The sequence below is a fragment of the Pantherophis guttatus genome, chromosome 3, assembly GCF_059756535.1.
Source record: "Pantherophis guttatus breed Tessera chromosome 3, ASM5975653v1, whole genome shotgun sequence".
NCBI lineage: Eukaryota > Metazoa > Chordata > Lepidosauria > Squamata > Colubridae > Pantherophis > Pantherophis guttatus.
Genome location: NC_142065.1, coordinates 203,815,291 through 203,832,440, shown reverse-complemented (window position 1 = coordinate 203,832,440; position 17,150 = coordinate 203,815,291). Strand labels below are relative to the sequence as shown.

Sequence of the window (17,150 nt, the reverse complement as noted above, 5' to 3'; positions counted from 1 at the left end):
CGAAAGGATGGAAGGCTGAGTCAATAAGAGCCATCTTCCAATACTTGAAAGACTTACATGGTTCTATATGAGATATTGAATATATTAGTTTAGGTCGCTGAGCTAAAGGCTGATGTTTCTCCCAATTTTCTTTATTAAGTATTTCGTCTTTACTGGTATCCTGGCTATGGTGACCTGTGCCGTGTTTCTCCGTCTCAATTCGGTCCTTAAGTTGGCCGTGCTCCTCATCATGATTGCGATCTACTGCTTCCTGACCGAGTCCATTTATGCTTCCCTTTTTCTCCAGTACGATGACATCAATCATAACGGAGAGTAAGTCTTTCTTTACTTATTGGTTTATTCATTAGATTTTTATCCCGCCTTTATTATTCTTATAAATACCGTATTTTTCGGAGTATAAGACGCACCTTTTTCTCCCCAAAAAAAGGGGGTGAAAATCTGGGTGCATCTTATACTCTGAATGTAGCCCCACCCAGCCTTCCAAATGGAGATTTCAGAGGCTGAAAGAAGCCTCTGAAAGAAGCTTCAGAAAAAAAAAGCCTCTGAAAGGCTTTTGTCTAAAATAATATGGCAAGCAACAAAAGAAGAATCAGTAAAGGTTCTAACCAAACTATGCTAACAAATCTGGAGAATGACACAATCACCAACAGATCGGAAGAGGTTAATCTACATACCAATACCAAAGAAAGGAGATTGAACAGAGTACAGATAGTCCTTCAGAATAAAAGCCTCTGAAAGAAGCTTCAGAAAAAAAGCCTCCAAACAGAGCTTCAGAAAAAAAAGCCTTTTCTTTTCTGAAGCTCTGTTTCAGAGGCTTTCAGAGGCAGAAAAAAAAGCAAGGCACAGAGCTCACAACCCATGAACCTGTTGCTAAAATTCACCTCTGGGAACAGCTGATTGGGGGTATTCCGGGAGGCCGATCCGCCCACCAATCAGCTTTTTTCTTATTTTCCTCCCCAAAAACTAAGGTGTGTCTTATACTCCAAAAAATACGGTAACTCAAGGGAGCAAACATGTGTAATACTGCTTCCTCCTCCTATTTTCCATACAACCCCGTGAAGCAGGCTGGGCCAAGAGAGAGGGACTGGTCCAAAGTCATCCAGTGGCTGTCATGCCAAAGGCAGGATTAAAACTCACAATCGCCTGATGATTGGTCCCAAATCATCCAGCTGACTTTCAGGTGGAACCCATCGTCATCATCATCATCATCATCATTTTAACCATTGTCTATTCACATGTTCCCAACCAATACGGTCCTGAGCTTTCTTTTGCCAATTGGGCCCGCAATACTTGCTGATGTCATCGATTCATCTTGTTTTATGTCTCTTTTGTGGACACTTTTTATCAAGTGGGAAAGGTGGAACTAAAGCTCAGAATCACCTGGTGATTGGCCCAAATTCATCCATCCTTAGGCTTTCATGCCTAAGAAGGGACTAGAACCACAGTCTCCTGGTGATTGGCCCAGATTCACCCATCCAGTTTTTCATGCCTAAGGCAGGATTAGAACTCACAATCACCTGGTGATTGGCCCAAATTCATCCAGATAGCTTTCATGTCTAAGAAGGGACTAGAACTCACAATCTCCTGATGATTGGCCCAGATTCACCCATCCAACTTTCCATGTCTAAGGCAGGACTAGAACTCACAGTCACCTGGTGATTGGCCCAAATTCATCCAGATAGCTTTCATGTCTAAGAAGGGATTAGAACTCACAGTCTCCTGGTGATTGGTCCAGATTCACCCATCCAGTTTTTCATGCCTAAGGCAGGACTAGAACTCACAATCACCTGGTGATTAGCCCAAATTCATCCAGCTAGCTTTCATGCCTAAGAAGGGACTAGAACCACAGTCTCCTGATGATTGGCCCAGATTCACCCATCCAACTTTCCATGCCTAAGACAGGACTAGAACTCACAGTCACCTGGTGATTGGCCCAAATTCATCTAGCTAGCTTTCATGTCTAAGAAGGGACTAGAACTCACAGTCTCATGATGATTGCCCAAAGTCACCCAGCCATCTTTCTGTCAACTCGCAAAGCATCCCTGGTCTGCTCTCGAGTTGCCATAGGCCGGGCGGGGATGGGAAACCCTGACATTTTCATGCCTACGGAGGGACTAGAACTCACAGTCTCCTGGTTCTAATCCAGGACCTTTAACCACTACACCAAATTGCAGCTTAACTGTGCATAACTGTTTTTAATTGGACCTCTTTAACAAAGGTTTAGCCACACAGAAGCACTTTAGAAGCCTTGGTGGCACAGCAGACTAAAGCACTGATAAGTGCTTTAAGTAACACCAGTTGCCTGCAATTACTGCAAGTTCAAATCTCACCAGGCTCAAGGTTGACTCAGCCTTCCATCCTTTTGAGGTAGGTAAAATGAGGACTGGGATTGTGGGGGCAATAAGCTGACTTTGTATAAAAAAGAACACCGCTTAGGGGGGGCCGAAAGCCCTACTAAGCAGGTATATACAAAAGTATGAAGGCTATTGCTTAACGCATTGTAAGCCGCCCTGAGTCTCCGGAGAAGGGCGGCATATAAATTAAAGCAATAGATAGATAGATAGATAGATAGATAGATAGATAGATAGATAGATAGATAGATAGTGGGATGGGTGGCAATATACATTTAATCAGTAAATAACAACCCTGAATGGATGTTCCACTGCTCTGCATAATATTCCTTATATAAAATAGTTCCACACAGTAAAATGCAACTATCAAAAACAGAGTCACTACAATTTTCCACATCCCCCAGCCTGTCACTCATTTTCATGACAGTTGCCTGGAGCCAAATGCCTTCCAGCTACATCTATTACATTACAGAAACCTTCCGGGGGGGGGGGTATCTGGCATGCTAGGTTTCTATATGCAGGGAAATAATCTACAACAACAACAACAAAAAGTGTGCTAAGATGCCATGCATATCAGCGTGCAAATTATTCCGCAGCCTCTTCTTATTTCGTCAGAACAATGGAACCAAAATAGCCTCGACCAGCAGAGAGCCTTACCTGAATCGTCTCATCCCTAGACAAGATAATTCTGCAAAGATGCTAGAAATATCTCATCAGCCGGAAAAAAAAGATCGGCAGAAATGAAAGGGGGGTGGGAAGCCTTTATAATGGCTCCCCAAAGTGGGAAGCAATATCACGGCTGGTTTGATGTGTCAATCTTGTATTTGATGTGTCAATCTTTTATTGTCAGGGGCTTTTCATTGACTGTCATCTCAGTAGGAACATAGAAATGGAGAGAGGGTTTTTTTTATTTTTAGCATCAGGTGGAAAACCAAGACAGGTTTTCCAACACTATTGTTCTGTTATTCTGCGAATAAACAGAATCTGAGAGTAGTGGTGAAATCGAAATATTTTTTACTACCCGTTCTGTGGGCGTGGCTTGGTAGGCATGGTGTGGCTTGGTGGGTGTGGCATGGCTTGGTGGGTGTGGCTTGGTGGGCGTGGCAGGGGAAGGATACTGCAAAATCCCCATTCCCTCCCGACTCCTGAGAAAGGGATATTGCAAAAACTCCATTCTCACCCCACTCCAGGGGAAGGATACTGCAAAATCCCCATTCCCTCCCCACTCCTGGGGGAAGGATATTGCAAAATCCCCATTCCCTCCCCACTCCGGGGGGAAGGATATTGCAAAATCCCCATTCCCTCCCCACTCCTGGGGGAAGGATATTACAAAATCCCCATTCCCTCCCCACTCCAGGGGAAGGCTATTGCAAAATCCCCATTCCCTCCCCACCCTGGGGCCAGCCAGAGGTGGTATTTGCTGGTTCTCCGAACTACTCAAAATTTCCGCTACCGGTTCTCCAGAACCTGTCAGAACCTGCTGGATTTCACCCCTGTCTGAGAGGGAACCAATGCATCCACTTCCTGATATCTTCTCCATATGCACTCGATACCCTATTCTCTGATGCTTTCCTTCCTGCATTCACACATGAACAGACTAGTGGTGGTATTCAGCCGGTTCTATCCGGTTCGGACAAACCGGTAGCAGCGGCGGTGGGAGGCTCCGCCCGCCCTCCCGGACATCATCACATCTCGCTTTTGATGCTCTGTGAATGTGCGGTAGGTCCTGCATACGCACGCTCACATTTGCAAACCGGTAGCGAAGGTAAGTGAATACCACCCCTGGACCAGGCCTAAGGCAGGACTAGAACTCACAGTCTCCTGGTGATTGGCCCAAAGTCACCCAGCTGATTTTCATGGCTAAGGCAGATCTAGAATTCACAGTCTCCTGGTGATTGGCCCAAAGTCACCCAGCCAGCTTCATGCCTAAGATTGGACTAAAATTCACGGTCTTCCATTGAAGACCTATATACTGCACGAGTCAAAAAGAGGGCTGTGAAAATATTTACAGACCCTTCACATCCTGCACATAAACTGCTTCAACTCCTACCCTCAAAACGACGCTATAGAGCACTGCACACCAGAACAACTAGACACAAGGACAGTTTTTTTCCCGAACGCCATCACTCTGCTAAACAAATAATTCCCTCAACACTGTCAAACTATTCACTAAGTCTTCACTACTGTTAATCTTCTCATCGTTCCCACCACCCATCTCCTTCCACTTATGACTGTATGACTGTAACCTTGTTGCTGGTATCCTTACGATTTATATTGATATTGTTTCCTGATTGCTTATTTGTACCCTATGACTATCATTAAGTGTTGTACTGTATGATTCTTGATGAACGTATCTTTTCTTTTATGTACACTGAGAGCATATGCACCAAGATAAATTCCTTGTGTGTCCAATCACACTTGGCCAATAAAGAATTCTATTCTATTCTATTCTATTCTATTCTATTCTATTCTATTCTATTCTATTCTATTCTACTCTACTCTACTCTACTCTACTCTACTCTACTCTACTTTATGCTATTCTATTCTACTCTACTGTACTCTACTGTACTCTACTCTACTCTACTCTACTCTACTCTACTCTACTCTACTCTACTCTACTCTACTCTATTCTATTCTATTCTATTCTATTCTATTCTATTCTATTCGCCCAAAATTACCCAGCCCACTTTCACAACCGAACAAAACAAAACAATAGAAAATGTGTTTTAGTTTAAGCTTTCCTTCTCTATTTTGTTTTAATCGCCTCCTCATTCTCTTTCCCCCCCCCTCTCTTTATAGCACGGATTTCCTGGGGACGAAAGAAGCTTCCTTGCTCCTCATGGCCATGTTTCTGTTAGCTGTGTTCTATCACGGCCAACAGGTAAGGCAAATGTTTCTTTTCCATTTGCACATTCTCCCGGCAGAAAATATCTCCCTTTGCTCTGCTAGAACCTGCCAATCACGGCTCCCCTTTGAAGCAAATAATTAAATATCAGTCTAGAGTATTTTATGACCTTCAATAATTGAAGACCTGATTAACCTTAATGAAAGGGCCAATTAAAATGAACACACGCGGCCAGGTCCATGCAGCTTCTTTTTTTATTGCTGTGAAAATATTTTTAAATAGAAAGCTGTTTCAGAACATCTTATCTGTCTCTATTTCAATTTGCTCTAGTTGGGAAATTCAAAATGAACGCAAAATCCAAGGGTGCACAGATGCTACAAGATTTGGCAGATTTCCTGTTAGGGATCTGTAGAAAAAAGGATTTAAAAAAAAATTAAAATTGCAGGACGGTAATATCTTATTTACATACGGCAGGGGCCTCAAACTCAAGGCATATCTTGCACACGGGGTGCTTAGTTCTGGCCCGCAGGGCCTCCCTGGAACAGTGGTGGGTTCCTCCCAGTTCGGTCCGGTTCGGCAGAGCCGGTAGCGGTGACGGTATGACGTCACCGAACCGATTCTCCCCCCCGCCCTCCCACCCCCCCACCCCCGTTATTCTTACCTTTTATTTGGTCCCACCCCCAATCTATTGCTGCCTCCTGAGTCCCAGCTGATGACTAGAGGGAAAAAAACTGTTTAAACTCTTGCCGCGGGGCTTCAAAGGGCCGTCCTACAGCTGATCAGTGTTAAAAGCAAACAAATGAGTTGGGTCGTAAGTGCGAGGACCTTCCAGAAATGACTCTGACCAGCTAGCCACGCCCACCTAGTCACATGACCTCCAAGCCTCACCCACAAAATAAGCCACGCCCACAGAACCGGTAGTAAAATAATTTAGAACCCACCCCTGCCCTGGAAACGTCGAAGGACCAGCCCGCGGTGCCTCTGCCAGCAAAAATGGAGCTTGGGAGGGCCACGCACCGCCTTCCCAAGCTCCGTTTTCGCTGGCAGACTATTGCAGGAGGCTGTCGTAGCCGAAAACTGAGCTTGGGACGGAGGGGTCCCAGTGCCCTGGGAGCTTGAGGGCCAAGCTGGGCACTTGCCCTCTGCTACCTAAGGCTCTGGACAGCCTGCACTGCGGCCTGAGAGAGACAGGGAGGCTCCTCTGGAGAATAAGGGTTTGGCTCCTTCCCTGGTCTCGCCTTCCTCCACTGGAGACAGTGGATTCCCCCAGCCCCGCCCAGGCCACCACAGGTGCCCTCGACATGAGTGATCTTGAGCTGGTCACGCCCACCCTGGCCACGCCCACCCAGCCCTGTGAGGACAAACACAACCCTGATGCAGCTCTCAATGAAATTGTTCTGCCCCAGCTACGGATCCCAAAGAACACAGCAGTTTGTACAAAACTTAATTTACTCAAATAACTCAGTCTTTTTCAAAACAAAGGCTGTTAATAAGCTTTCATAACAGCCTACAAGAAACCAAAGATAAAGTAATCACAATCTTACAAAGGTTGGCAGAAAGCCCAGAAGCAATGTGCAGAGAATCCAGACGCGAAGTAGAGTGAACTAAAGTTGTTCCCTACAAATTGCTTCAGTTGGCATTCCTCCTTAAATAGGCTAAGGGAGTGGCCAATTAGCCCCAAGCCTTACTCTCGAGGAGACCTCCTCCTGGGGAGCCACTCCTGCCTTTTGGCAGCTCTGCGCACCCATTCATTGAGAAGTGGCTCCTCCTCTTCGTCCTCTTCACTTAAGGGAGCTTCTGGAGGTTCTGAAGGCCCTGGCTGAATCCCTGCCTCTGGCATCACAGCTTCTCCAGCCTCCTCACTGTTCGACTCAAGCGCCAGCTGCACAGGCTGCTGGTGCAGCACCACACCAGCCTCCTCGCTGTTGGAATCAGCTACTGGCTGCACAGTCCACTGACGGGCCACAACAGAAATCGAGTTTGACACCCCTGACATATGGGATTGGGTGTAGGTCGAAAGGGTGTAGGTCAAAAAAGTCAAGATGGCAGCCACAATCATGTCGTTAAAGCTCCGCCCCATTTTTCTTTGCATCGCCCCGACTCCCCAACAGATACTTCAGATGGAATGATTTCTAATCTGTCCATTTTATGCTACAGATTTTCTTCAAAACTCTTAGAAAGTTAGAGAAGTGCAGGCTTTCCAGAAATAACTTTTGGGAGCGACTCTTTTATGACCCAAAGTGGCCATTCTTGGGCCTGTTTTAATTTAGAAAATGTTAGGTAAAGAATATAGGAGGAAGGGATTATTTCACATATTTAGAAATGGGATATGCAGGTAGTCCTCAACTTACAATCATTTGTTTAGTGACCATTCAAAGTTATGACAGCACTGGAAAAAAGTGACTTATGGCTGTTTTTCCTCACAATCATTGCCGCATCCCTGTGGTCATGTGATCAAAATTTAGTTGCTTAGCAACTGGCATGTACTTATTTGCGCCCTTCTGACCAATAAAGTCAATGGGGAAGCCCAGATTCACTTAACAACCACGTTACTAACTTAACAACTGCAGTGATTCACTTAACAACTGTGGCAAGAAAGGTCGTAAAATGGTGCAAAATTCACTTCATTGTCTTGCTTTAGCAATGGAAATTTTGGGCTCCGTTGTGGCCCTACGTTGAGGACTAATTGTATAGATATCCAGTATAGTCTGCAGCAGTGGTGGGATTCAAAAATTGCTACTACCGGTTCTTTGGCCGTGGCTTGGTGGGTGTGGCTGGGTGGGCGTGGCAGGGGAAGGATACTGCAAAATCTTCATTCCCTCCCCACTCCAGGGGAAGGTTACTGCAAAATCCCCATTTCTTCCCCACTCCAGGGGAAGGATACTGCAAAATCCCCATTCCCTCCCAACTCCAAGGGAAGGATACTGCAAAATCCCCATTTCCTCCCCACTCCAGGGGAAGATTACTGCAAAATCCCCATTCCCTCCCTACTCCAGGGGAAGGATACTGCAAAATCTTCATTCCCTCCCCATTCCAGAAGAAGATTACTGCAAAATCCCCATTTCCTCCCCACTCCAAGGGAAGGATACTGCAAAATCTTCATTCCCTCCCCACTCCAGGGGAAGATTACTGCAAAATCCCCATTTCCTCCCCACTCCAAGGGAAGGATACTGCAAAATCTTCATTCCCTCCCCACTCCAGGAGAAGATTACTGCAAAATCCCCATTCCCTCCCTACTCCAGGGGAAGATTACTGCAAAATCCCCATTCCCTCCCCACTCCAGGGGAAGGATACTGCAAAATCCCCATTGCCTCCCAATCAGCTGGGACTCGGGAGGCAAAGAATAGATGGGGGCGGGGCCAGTCAGAGGTGGCATTTATCGGTTCTCCGAACTACTCAAAATTTCCACTACCGGTTCTCCAGAACTGGTCAGAACCTGCTAAATTCCATCTCTGGTCTGCAGTGGTGCAGTGGTGCCTTCATGACAAATTATGGCTCGTGAAGTTATAATATAAGCTCTACTCTTTCTTCTTTAAGTGGCAGCATCACAGGTAAGGTTGCAAAGGGTAAAAGTTGACACTGTGACACATATTTTGGCACTTGCCTCCCACTCCACCCTGCCCGTTCTCTGAATATAGGGAGAAGGAATAGCACTTAGATTTAAATACCACCTGATAGTGCTTTACAGCACTCTCTGATTGGCTTACAACGTCAGCATATTGCCCCCAACAATCTGGGTCCTTATTTTACTGACCTCGGAAGGATGGAAGGCTGAGTCAACCTTGGTCAGGATCAAACTCCTGACAGTGAGCAGAGTCAGTCTGCAATACTGCATTCTAATCACTGTGCCACCAGGGCTCCTGGTATAAAATCTTGGCAGGAATTGAATGGCCAATAAGCTAAAATCTCACTGAAGGCCGAGAAAACCTACGGTAGTTTCTCTCTTCAAACATCCTGCAAGAACCAAATAAAACCTAGTCGACCGCTTTCCATGATGACTTGGCCCACATGGTTAAGTCACGGTTAGGATCTGACCTGGTTTTAGATGTGAGACCATCATGAAATCCTCAGGCTGTGGATTTTGTTGTTAGTTGCGAAGTCGTCTCCGACCCATCACGACCCCATGGACAACATTCCTCCAGGTCTTTCTGTCCTCTACCATTCTCTGGAGTCCATTTAAGCTCACGCCGACTGCTTCAGTGACTCCATCCAGCCACCACCTCATTCTCTGCCATCCCTTTCTTCTTCTGCCCTCAGTCGTTCCCAGCATTAGGCTCTTCTCCAGTGAGTCCTTCCTTCTCATTAGTATTTGAGTTTCCTCTTCAGGATCTGGCCTTCTAAAGAGCAGTCAGGGTTGATCTCTTCTAGGAGTGATCAGTTTGATCACCTTGCAGTTGAAGGGACTCGCAGGAGTCTTCTCCAGCACCAGAGTTCAAAGGCCTCAATTCTTTGGCACTCAGCCTTCCTTGTGGTCCAACTTTCACAGCCATACATTGCAAGTGGAAAAACCAGGCTGTGGACTAGATTGGGAAATTGGAAAACCTCCCAGTATGGAGAGAAGAAGGGCAAATGATTTCCGCATCACTGCCCAGAAAAATTAAAGGATGGTGGTAAAGATGGCAGTAAGGGATGTAGTGGCTCAGCGGCTAAGACGCTGAGCTTGTCGATCGAAAGGTCAGCAGTTCAACGGTTCGAATCCCTAGCATCATGTAATGGAGTGAGCTCCCAGCTTCTGCCAACCTAGCAGTTCGAAAGCATGAAAAAAATGCAAGTAGAAAAATAGGGACCACCTTTGGTGGGAAGGTAACAGCGTTCCGTGTGCCTTTGGTGTTTAGTCATGCTGGCCACATGACCACGGAGACGTCTTTGGACAGCGCTGGCTCTTCGGTTTTGAAACTGAGATGAGCACCGCCCCCTAGAGTCGGGAACGACTAGCACATATGCGCGAGGGGAACCTTTACCTTTACTATGTCAGTGTTTTTCAACCTTGACAAATTTAAGAGGGTAGCTGGGGAATTCTGGGAGTTGAAGTCCACCCCTCTTAAAGTTGACAAGGTTGAAAAACATTGGCCTATGTTGCTGCTTGACCCAAGGGAATCATTTTAAAAATGAGATATTTGCTCATACCGTTTTCTCCTTCTTGTGAAAAAAAGAACTGGAGGAAATGAATTTCTCATGAGAGGAACAATGAGGTGCAAAAGATTCTTTCAGGCTGTTATCCATGCTGAGATTTATCAGAGCTTTTAGCTACTGAATGTTGTTCTATATGTTCAAAGCATTCTCAAATGGAACGAGCCAGTCCTTTGAGGGAGAAAATGTCCTACCCATAATTCACAAAGGGGGTTGATAGCAAACAACTGTCAGATTTCCCACTCAAGCTGCAATCTTCCTCCTGTACTTCATACAGTCTGCTATTTTTGTTCCTGCTTTGGTTTCAGGTTCATCCTTAATGAGAAACTTTTATTTAATTTGTTTTTAGAAAATCCTGAGACTGGCACTTCTTTTCCCCACCATAATGTAATTTCTTCTAGAGGTCTCTTCTCCCACAGTCAATAGGTCTGCATGATGTTTTCTGCAAAGTCCTCAAGTTATATTTTTTAAAAAATAATGTTTAACAAGGACTGCATTAGACTTCATTAGCCTTGTGGTAAATCAGATATCCTTTGAACAGTCGTTGGGAAATAGAAGCAGTGGCTTTTGAACTTAAATATTATATGCTTCTAAAATCATTTTGTTGCACTCTGGTGTCTGAGAACATAATCAAGTTACACTAAAGCAAAAAGGAACTCATAAACCTACAATATTTTTCCAAACAAACAAGAAGGAAGTTTAGCTAGCTGGCAACATCTATTAGACCTTAATGGATCTCAATAGCATAAGAAGGTTTTTATGCGGTCAGTATTTGGATGGCCCCAGACTTGTAAACTACATAAAGTAACAAAAGGGGGTGGAATCAGAAAAGGATAATGGAAAACCACTTTTGTGTTGCCAAAAACAAAACAACATGGACGTGTCTATGAAAGTCACCAGAAGTCAAGTTCAACTTGGAAGAGATTTCATTTTGTTTAAACTTTGTTTAAAGAGCACATAATGATCTGAAATAGTGTCTGGTAAAACTTGGCTCTTTAAAGAGAGATGGTTTTCTATCCATTTGTTAGACAATAAAAAATTGCCAAGGGAGAACAAATATTCAGTGAAAATCTCATAAATAAAGTACTGTTTTTTTTCTCCCCACTTATTCCAGTTATGAACTGGACAAGGGATGTCTGACAAGTATTTTCCCCTCAGTTTTCATGTGGTATGGAGTCTCCCTGATAAATGTGTGTGTATGTGTGTGTATGTTTGTATGTATCTGTGTGTATGTTGTATATGTTGGTGGGGGAAAACCTTCAAGTCAATGTTGAAGTCCTAGCAACTATCTGGACAGGTCCCTGCAGTTTTCTTGGCAAGACTTTGCAAGTGGTTTGCCATTTCCTCCTTCTTAGGGCTGAGAAAGATTGACTGGCCCAAGGTCACCCAGCTGGCTTTGTGCCTAAGGCAAAACTACAACTCACATTTCTCTATTCCTAGCTCAACGCTTTAACCACTACATCTGTGCTTCTCACCATAGGCAACTTTAAGATGCCTGGACTTCAACTCCCAGAATTCCACAGTCAGCATGCTTGGGGAAGTTGATATGGTTAAAAAATCGTAATGCACTAGACCCGTGATGGCGAACCTATGGCACATGTGCCACAGGTGGCACACAGAGCCATATCGGTGGGCACGCAAGTGTTGCCCTAGCTCAGCTCTGGCGTGCACAGCTGATTTTGGGGCCTTCCTGTTGCACCGGAAGTCAGCAAACAGGACATTTCCAGCCTCCGGGGGGCCTCTGGGTGGGGGGGAGGCTGTTTTTGTCCTCCCTGGGCTCCAAGAAAGCCTCTGGAGCCTGGAGAGGGCGAAAAACGGGCCTACCGGGCTGTTGTGGCCCGTCAGCAGCCTGTGTGCTGCGTTCTTTGGGGTCCATAGCTGGGGCAGAACACGTGCCCACCCTGCCATCGCGTGCCAAAAATGGGAAGAGTGCAGGGGGGTCATGCGTGCATGCGTGGGGGGACGCATTGGATTATGGGTGTGGGCACCCGCACGGGTGACCCCCTGTGCTCCCCCCGCTTTTGGCATGTGACAGCAAAAAGGTTAGCCATCACTGCACTAGACCTATGTTTTTGTACATCTATTGTGGCACATAGTCATTAAGCATTGTAGGTGTCATTTATCTCTGCTTAGGAATCAGAAATATAACATATGAAAAAGGGATGGTGTTCTGTCCCCGTCCCACACACGCACACAAACAGACAGCCGGGGGTTAAATAAACTGGCAGACAACCAATTCTTCCGATAAGAAGCTTAGCAGCAACCCAGTACTGCTTGCCAAGAACTTTACTCACAAACAAAATACACACAGTCAAGAATTGTCCAGTTCGTAAAATAAATCCAAGGCCGATAATGTTGTTTCCAAAGATGCAATGTGACTCGATAGTAGTTAATTTTGTCTGTCATAGAGTCTGAATGGCCACCTCACCCCCTTTTATACCCTGTGGGGTGTGGTCCAGTGACTCAGCTTAATCTCTGGCATGCCTTTTCTTCTGTTGTGCGCGCTTATCTCTGCAACGCTGCCGAGGATCCAGCCAAGACTCATTTCCCTCATCATTGTCCACCTGTGGCTGCGTGGACATGCTTGGCCCCGGGCCTATCTCTTGCCCTTCGGCGGACACCGAAGGCATTGCCAGAGAGGAGGGTCCTGGAGAGGGAGGCCTTGCCAACTCCTCTCCTTCACTCTCTGAGTCCTCTCCTGCCGATGACACAGGCTCAGGTAACGGAGCCACAACAGATGGTATCAAATATAAGAAGAACAAAGGCAATATTTCTATGGACATAATACCCAGAAATTTCAGTTAACTTTAGCACTCAAATGTCTTCACATTTGGTGGTATATAAATAAGCATTACCCACATCCCCCAATAATATGTGATGTGATAATACCACTTTATAATGCCTTGGTAAGGCCACACGTGGAATACTGCATCCTGTTTTGGTCACCACGATATTTAAAAAAATATGTTGAGATTCTACAAAGAGTGCAGAGAAGAGCAACAAGGATGATTAGGGAGCTGGTGGATGAAACATACGAAGAACAGTTGCAGGAATTAGGTATGTGAAAAAAAGGAACTAGGGATGACATGGTAGCAGTGTTCCAATATTTGAGGGTCTGCCAGAAAGAAAAGGGGGGGTTAACGGTTAACCTATTCTCCATCATCAGACGCTTTTTTTTTTTTTTTACTTTTAAAAGCATTTTTTCGGCCGAAGTTGGAGAAAAAATGCTTTTAAAAGTAAAAAAAAAAAAAAAGCCTCTGATGATTGTGCAGCTCAGCTGGGCATGGGGGGGGACAGGGATTTTTGCTACCGGTTCTCCGAACCACCCGCCTCCATCGCTACCAGATCGGACAAGCCGGTCCGAACCTGGAGCATTTCACCCCTGCAAGGGAGGTACTAATACCACTCTATAAAGCCTTAGTAAGTCCACACTTGGAATACTGCCTCCGGTTTTGGTCACCACACTATAAAAAAGATGTTGAAACTCTAGAAAAAGTGCAGAGAAGAGCAACCAAGATGATTAGGGGACTGGAGACTAAAATATATGAAGAATGGCTTGGCATGGTTAGTCTAGTGAAGAGAAGGACCAGGGGAGAGATTATAGCAGTGTTCCAATATTGGAAGGGCTGCCACAGAGAGGAGGAGGTCAAGCTATTTTCCAAAGCACCAAAAGGCAAGATAACAAACAATGGATGGAAACTGATCAAGGAGAGATTCAACCTGGAAGTAAGGAGAAATTTTCTGACAGTGAGAACAATCAACCAATGGAACAGAAGTTGCCTTTGGAAATTGTGGGAGCTTCATCACTTGAGACTTTCAAGAAAAGATTTGACTGCCATTTGTCAGAAATGGTGCAGGGTCTCCTGCTTAGGCGGGGGTTGGACTAGATGATCTATAAAGTCCCTTCCAACTCTGTTACTCTGTTACTCCTTGATTATCTTCAGCTCATTTCGTCCAGCCAATAACTAAACTGTGACTCCAGCACAAAAGGTTAGTTTAACATGGAGTGCAGTAAAAGTGTAATGATGCCCATGGGGTTTTTTTTTTTTTTTTTGCTAAATTACACATCCAGAGATTCAAAGGACACATAATTGGTGCAATGACATTTATAAGTCTTCACACTGAAATTGATTTGATGTCTTTTAAAACTTTGACTTAGATGGCTATTCTTAAGGACAAACTGCACATTACATTACTTATTTATTTATTTTATTATTAACATTTATATGCCGCCCTTCTCCCGAAGGACTCGGGGCGACTCACACAAACAAAACAACAACAATAACACCTAAAACCAATATAAAAATTAAAATCCCCAAAATTAAAACCTCGTAGTTGATCAGGGAGCTTGCTGGAACAGCCGTGTCTTCAGGCCAGCGCGGAAAGTGCGGAGATCGGGAGCATGAATTACATATTGTGCAACTTCTGTTCTAATTTTAATTACTTCAAAGTACCTATGCAGCCGTGTTGATCCATATCAGGATCTTTTCAGAGAGGGAGAAGAGTTTTAACCCTTTCCTCTCTAGCTTATCCCCAGGGAACATTTTAAAATGAATCGTGGTGGCACGGTGGTTAAAATGCAGTACTGCAGGCCACTTCTGCTGCCTGCAATTTGGCAATTCCAAATCTCACCAGAATCAAGGTTGACTCAGCCTTTCATCCTTCCGAGGTGGGTAAAATGAGGACCTAAATTGTTGGGGGAAATATGCTGACTCTGTAAACCGCTTAGAGAGGGGCTGTAAAGCACTGTGAAGCGGTATATAAGTCTAAGTGCTACTGCTAAAAGGAAAGAAAAATTGACTCAATTGACTTTTCCTTTTTTTTTTCCTTTTTCTTTTTTTTTAAGTTTAAAAACGAACTTTATTGAATTTAAAAATATTAACAAACAAAACGAAAAGAGAATATACAAATTTTCTCTCTCTTAAAATTTACATTTTCAATCCATAATTACACTAACAAACTAAGTACATATAATTGTATAAACACGTATATACAAATCTACAAACAGTGACTTATTTACCTTTACTAACTTTATCTGACGGTGCTTTTTTTTTTTTTTTTTTTTGCATTTCCTCTAATTCTTATCTTTACCCTTTTTTCCTTTGGTTTATCCACTTATACCATCTATTCCATACTATAAAATATTTTGAGTCTTCCTTATCTTTTAATTCTAGAGTTAACTTATCCATTTCTGCGCATGTATAAATTTTTTGTATTACTTCCTGATCTGTTGGCATACGATCTGTTTTCCACAATTGTGCTATAGCCAATCTGGCTGCCGTAATTGACTTTTCCAAAGGTGTTTTTTTCAAGAAGCAACTGGACTTTCTGGTTTTTCTTTGAAGATGTTTCGCTTCTCATCCAAGAAGTTTCTTCAGCTCTGACTGGATGGTGGGGACTCAGAGCTGAAGAATGATGAGAAGCTTAGATGAGAAGTGAAACATCTTCAAAGAAAAACCAGGAAGTCCTGTTGCCTCTTGAAAAAGCACCTTTGGGACAACCTGGATGACTGAGAATCTCTATAGACAGGGTGGTTGGAAGAGATTACACTCCAAAAGATAGATTCTAAACCAGAGATGTTCCTCCTAGGAATGATTGATAGAAAAACGGAAAAAAATCTCTATTATATTATATTGCATATTCTAACGGCGGTCAGAATTACTCTAGCGCAAATGTGGAAGTTGACCAATACACCATCGGAAGAAACAATAATAAAGATAATCCTCGAATGCGCCGAAATGGATAAATTAATGATGGAGATCAAAGAAAGAGAAAACTCGGATTATTATAAAGTGTGGAATAGGTTTTATACATGGTTGGAAAACAGAAATCAAATTAAGAAATAAGAATATAAAGTGAAATTTGATATCAACATACTGGATATAAATGTAAATAATGATCCTGCTAACAAAACAGTTCATTATGAATATTTAAAAATAAAGAGAAGGAGCGGGAGGATAAAAGCTAAGAGTAAAGACAAAAGTCGATGCAGAAAGTTGTAAAATTGTATATATCTGTTGTTAGTATTGTATTTTAACGTCTGATATGCGCGTGTTTTTGTTTTTTGTTTTTGTCTCTTATTTCTTTTGCTATTGTGTGTTTGGTTTTAAAATGTAAAATACTCAATAAAAATTATTTTAAAAAAGAGAGCGAGAGAATCTCCATAGACAATGGAGATTCTCAATTGACTTTTACTTTACAAAGAAAAAAACCACACACATAGAAATGGCTAATGTTTATAGGAATGAATTAAAATATATTTCCTTATGCTCCAAGATTTGATCCCAAATGTTTAGTTGACTAGATTAATATCAGACACAAAGGATCAGGACCATACATTAAGTTGTAGTTCAACAAGATTCACTGCACAAGCCCATAAACAAGATCTAGTCAACTAAAGCTCAACACCAAATTGGCATCAGATAAAAGTCAACAACATTCAAGAGGAGTTGAACTTGGAGCATTTGTGGCAATGTAACATCTCTAAGCTGATGATGCACTTCACTCCATCACCCAACTCTGCCTGATCTTCTCTTACCCTGCAATGTACTAGATCTGTGTCTTTGAGATAGTCTACAAACCACCCCCAACAGTCTAGTTCCGTGATGGCGAACCTCCGGCACGCATGCCACAGGTGGCACGCAGAGCCATATCGGTGGGCATTCGAGTGTTGCCGTAGCTCAACTCCAGCATACATGCCCACTGGAAATCGGGAAACGGGCTGTTTCCGGCCTCCGGAGGGCCTCTGGGAGGGTGGGGAAGGCCATTTTCGCCCTCCCCAGGCTCCAAGAAAGCCTCTGGAGCCTGGGAGGAGAGAAAAACAA

The 17,150-nt window shown here is 43.9% G+C and overlaps 1 protein-coding gene across 3 annotated transcripts in view; it reads left to right on the top strand.

The window, feature by feature from the left end:
• ADCY8 (adenylate cyclase 8) overlaps positions 1–17,150 on the top strand; it is a 163,386-nt gene that overhangs the window by 133,838 nt on the left and 12,398 nt on the right. For all 3 annotated transcript variants that reach the window (XM_060681833.2, XM_087890895.1, XM_060681832.2), the window contains 2 exons: positions 140–312; positions 5,151–5,232. In XM_060681833.2, coding sequence (XP_060537816.2) covers positions 140–312; positions 5,151–5,232 — 255 coding nt within the window. The remainder of the gene's footprint in view (positions 1–139; positions 313–5,150; positions 5,233–17,150) is intronic.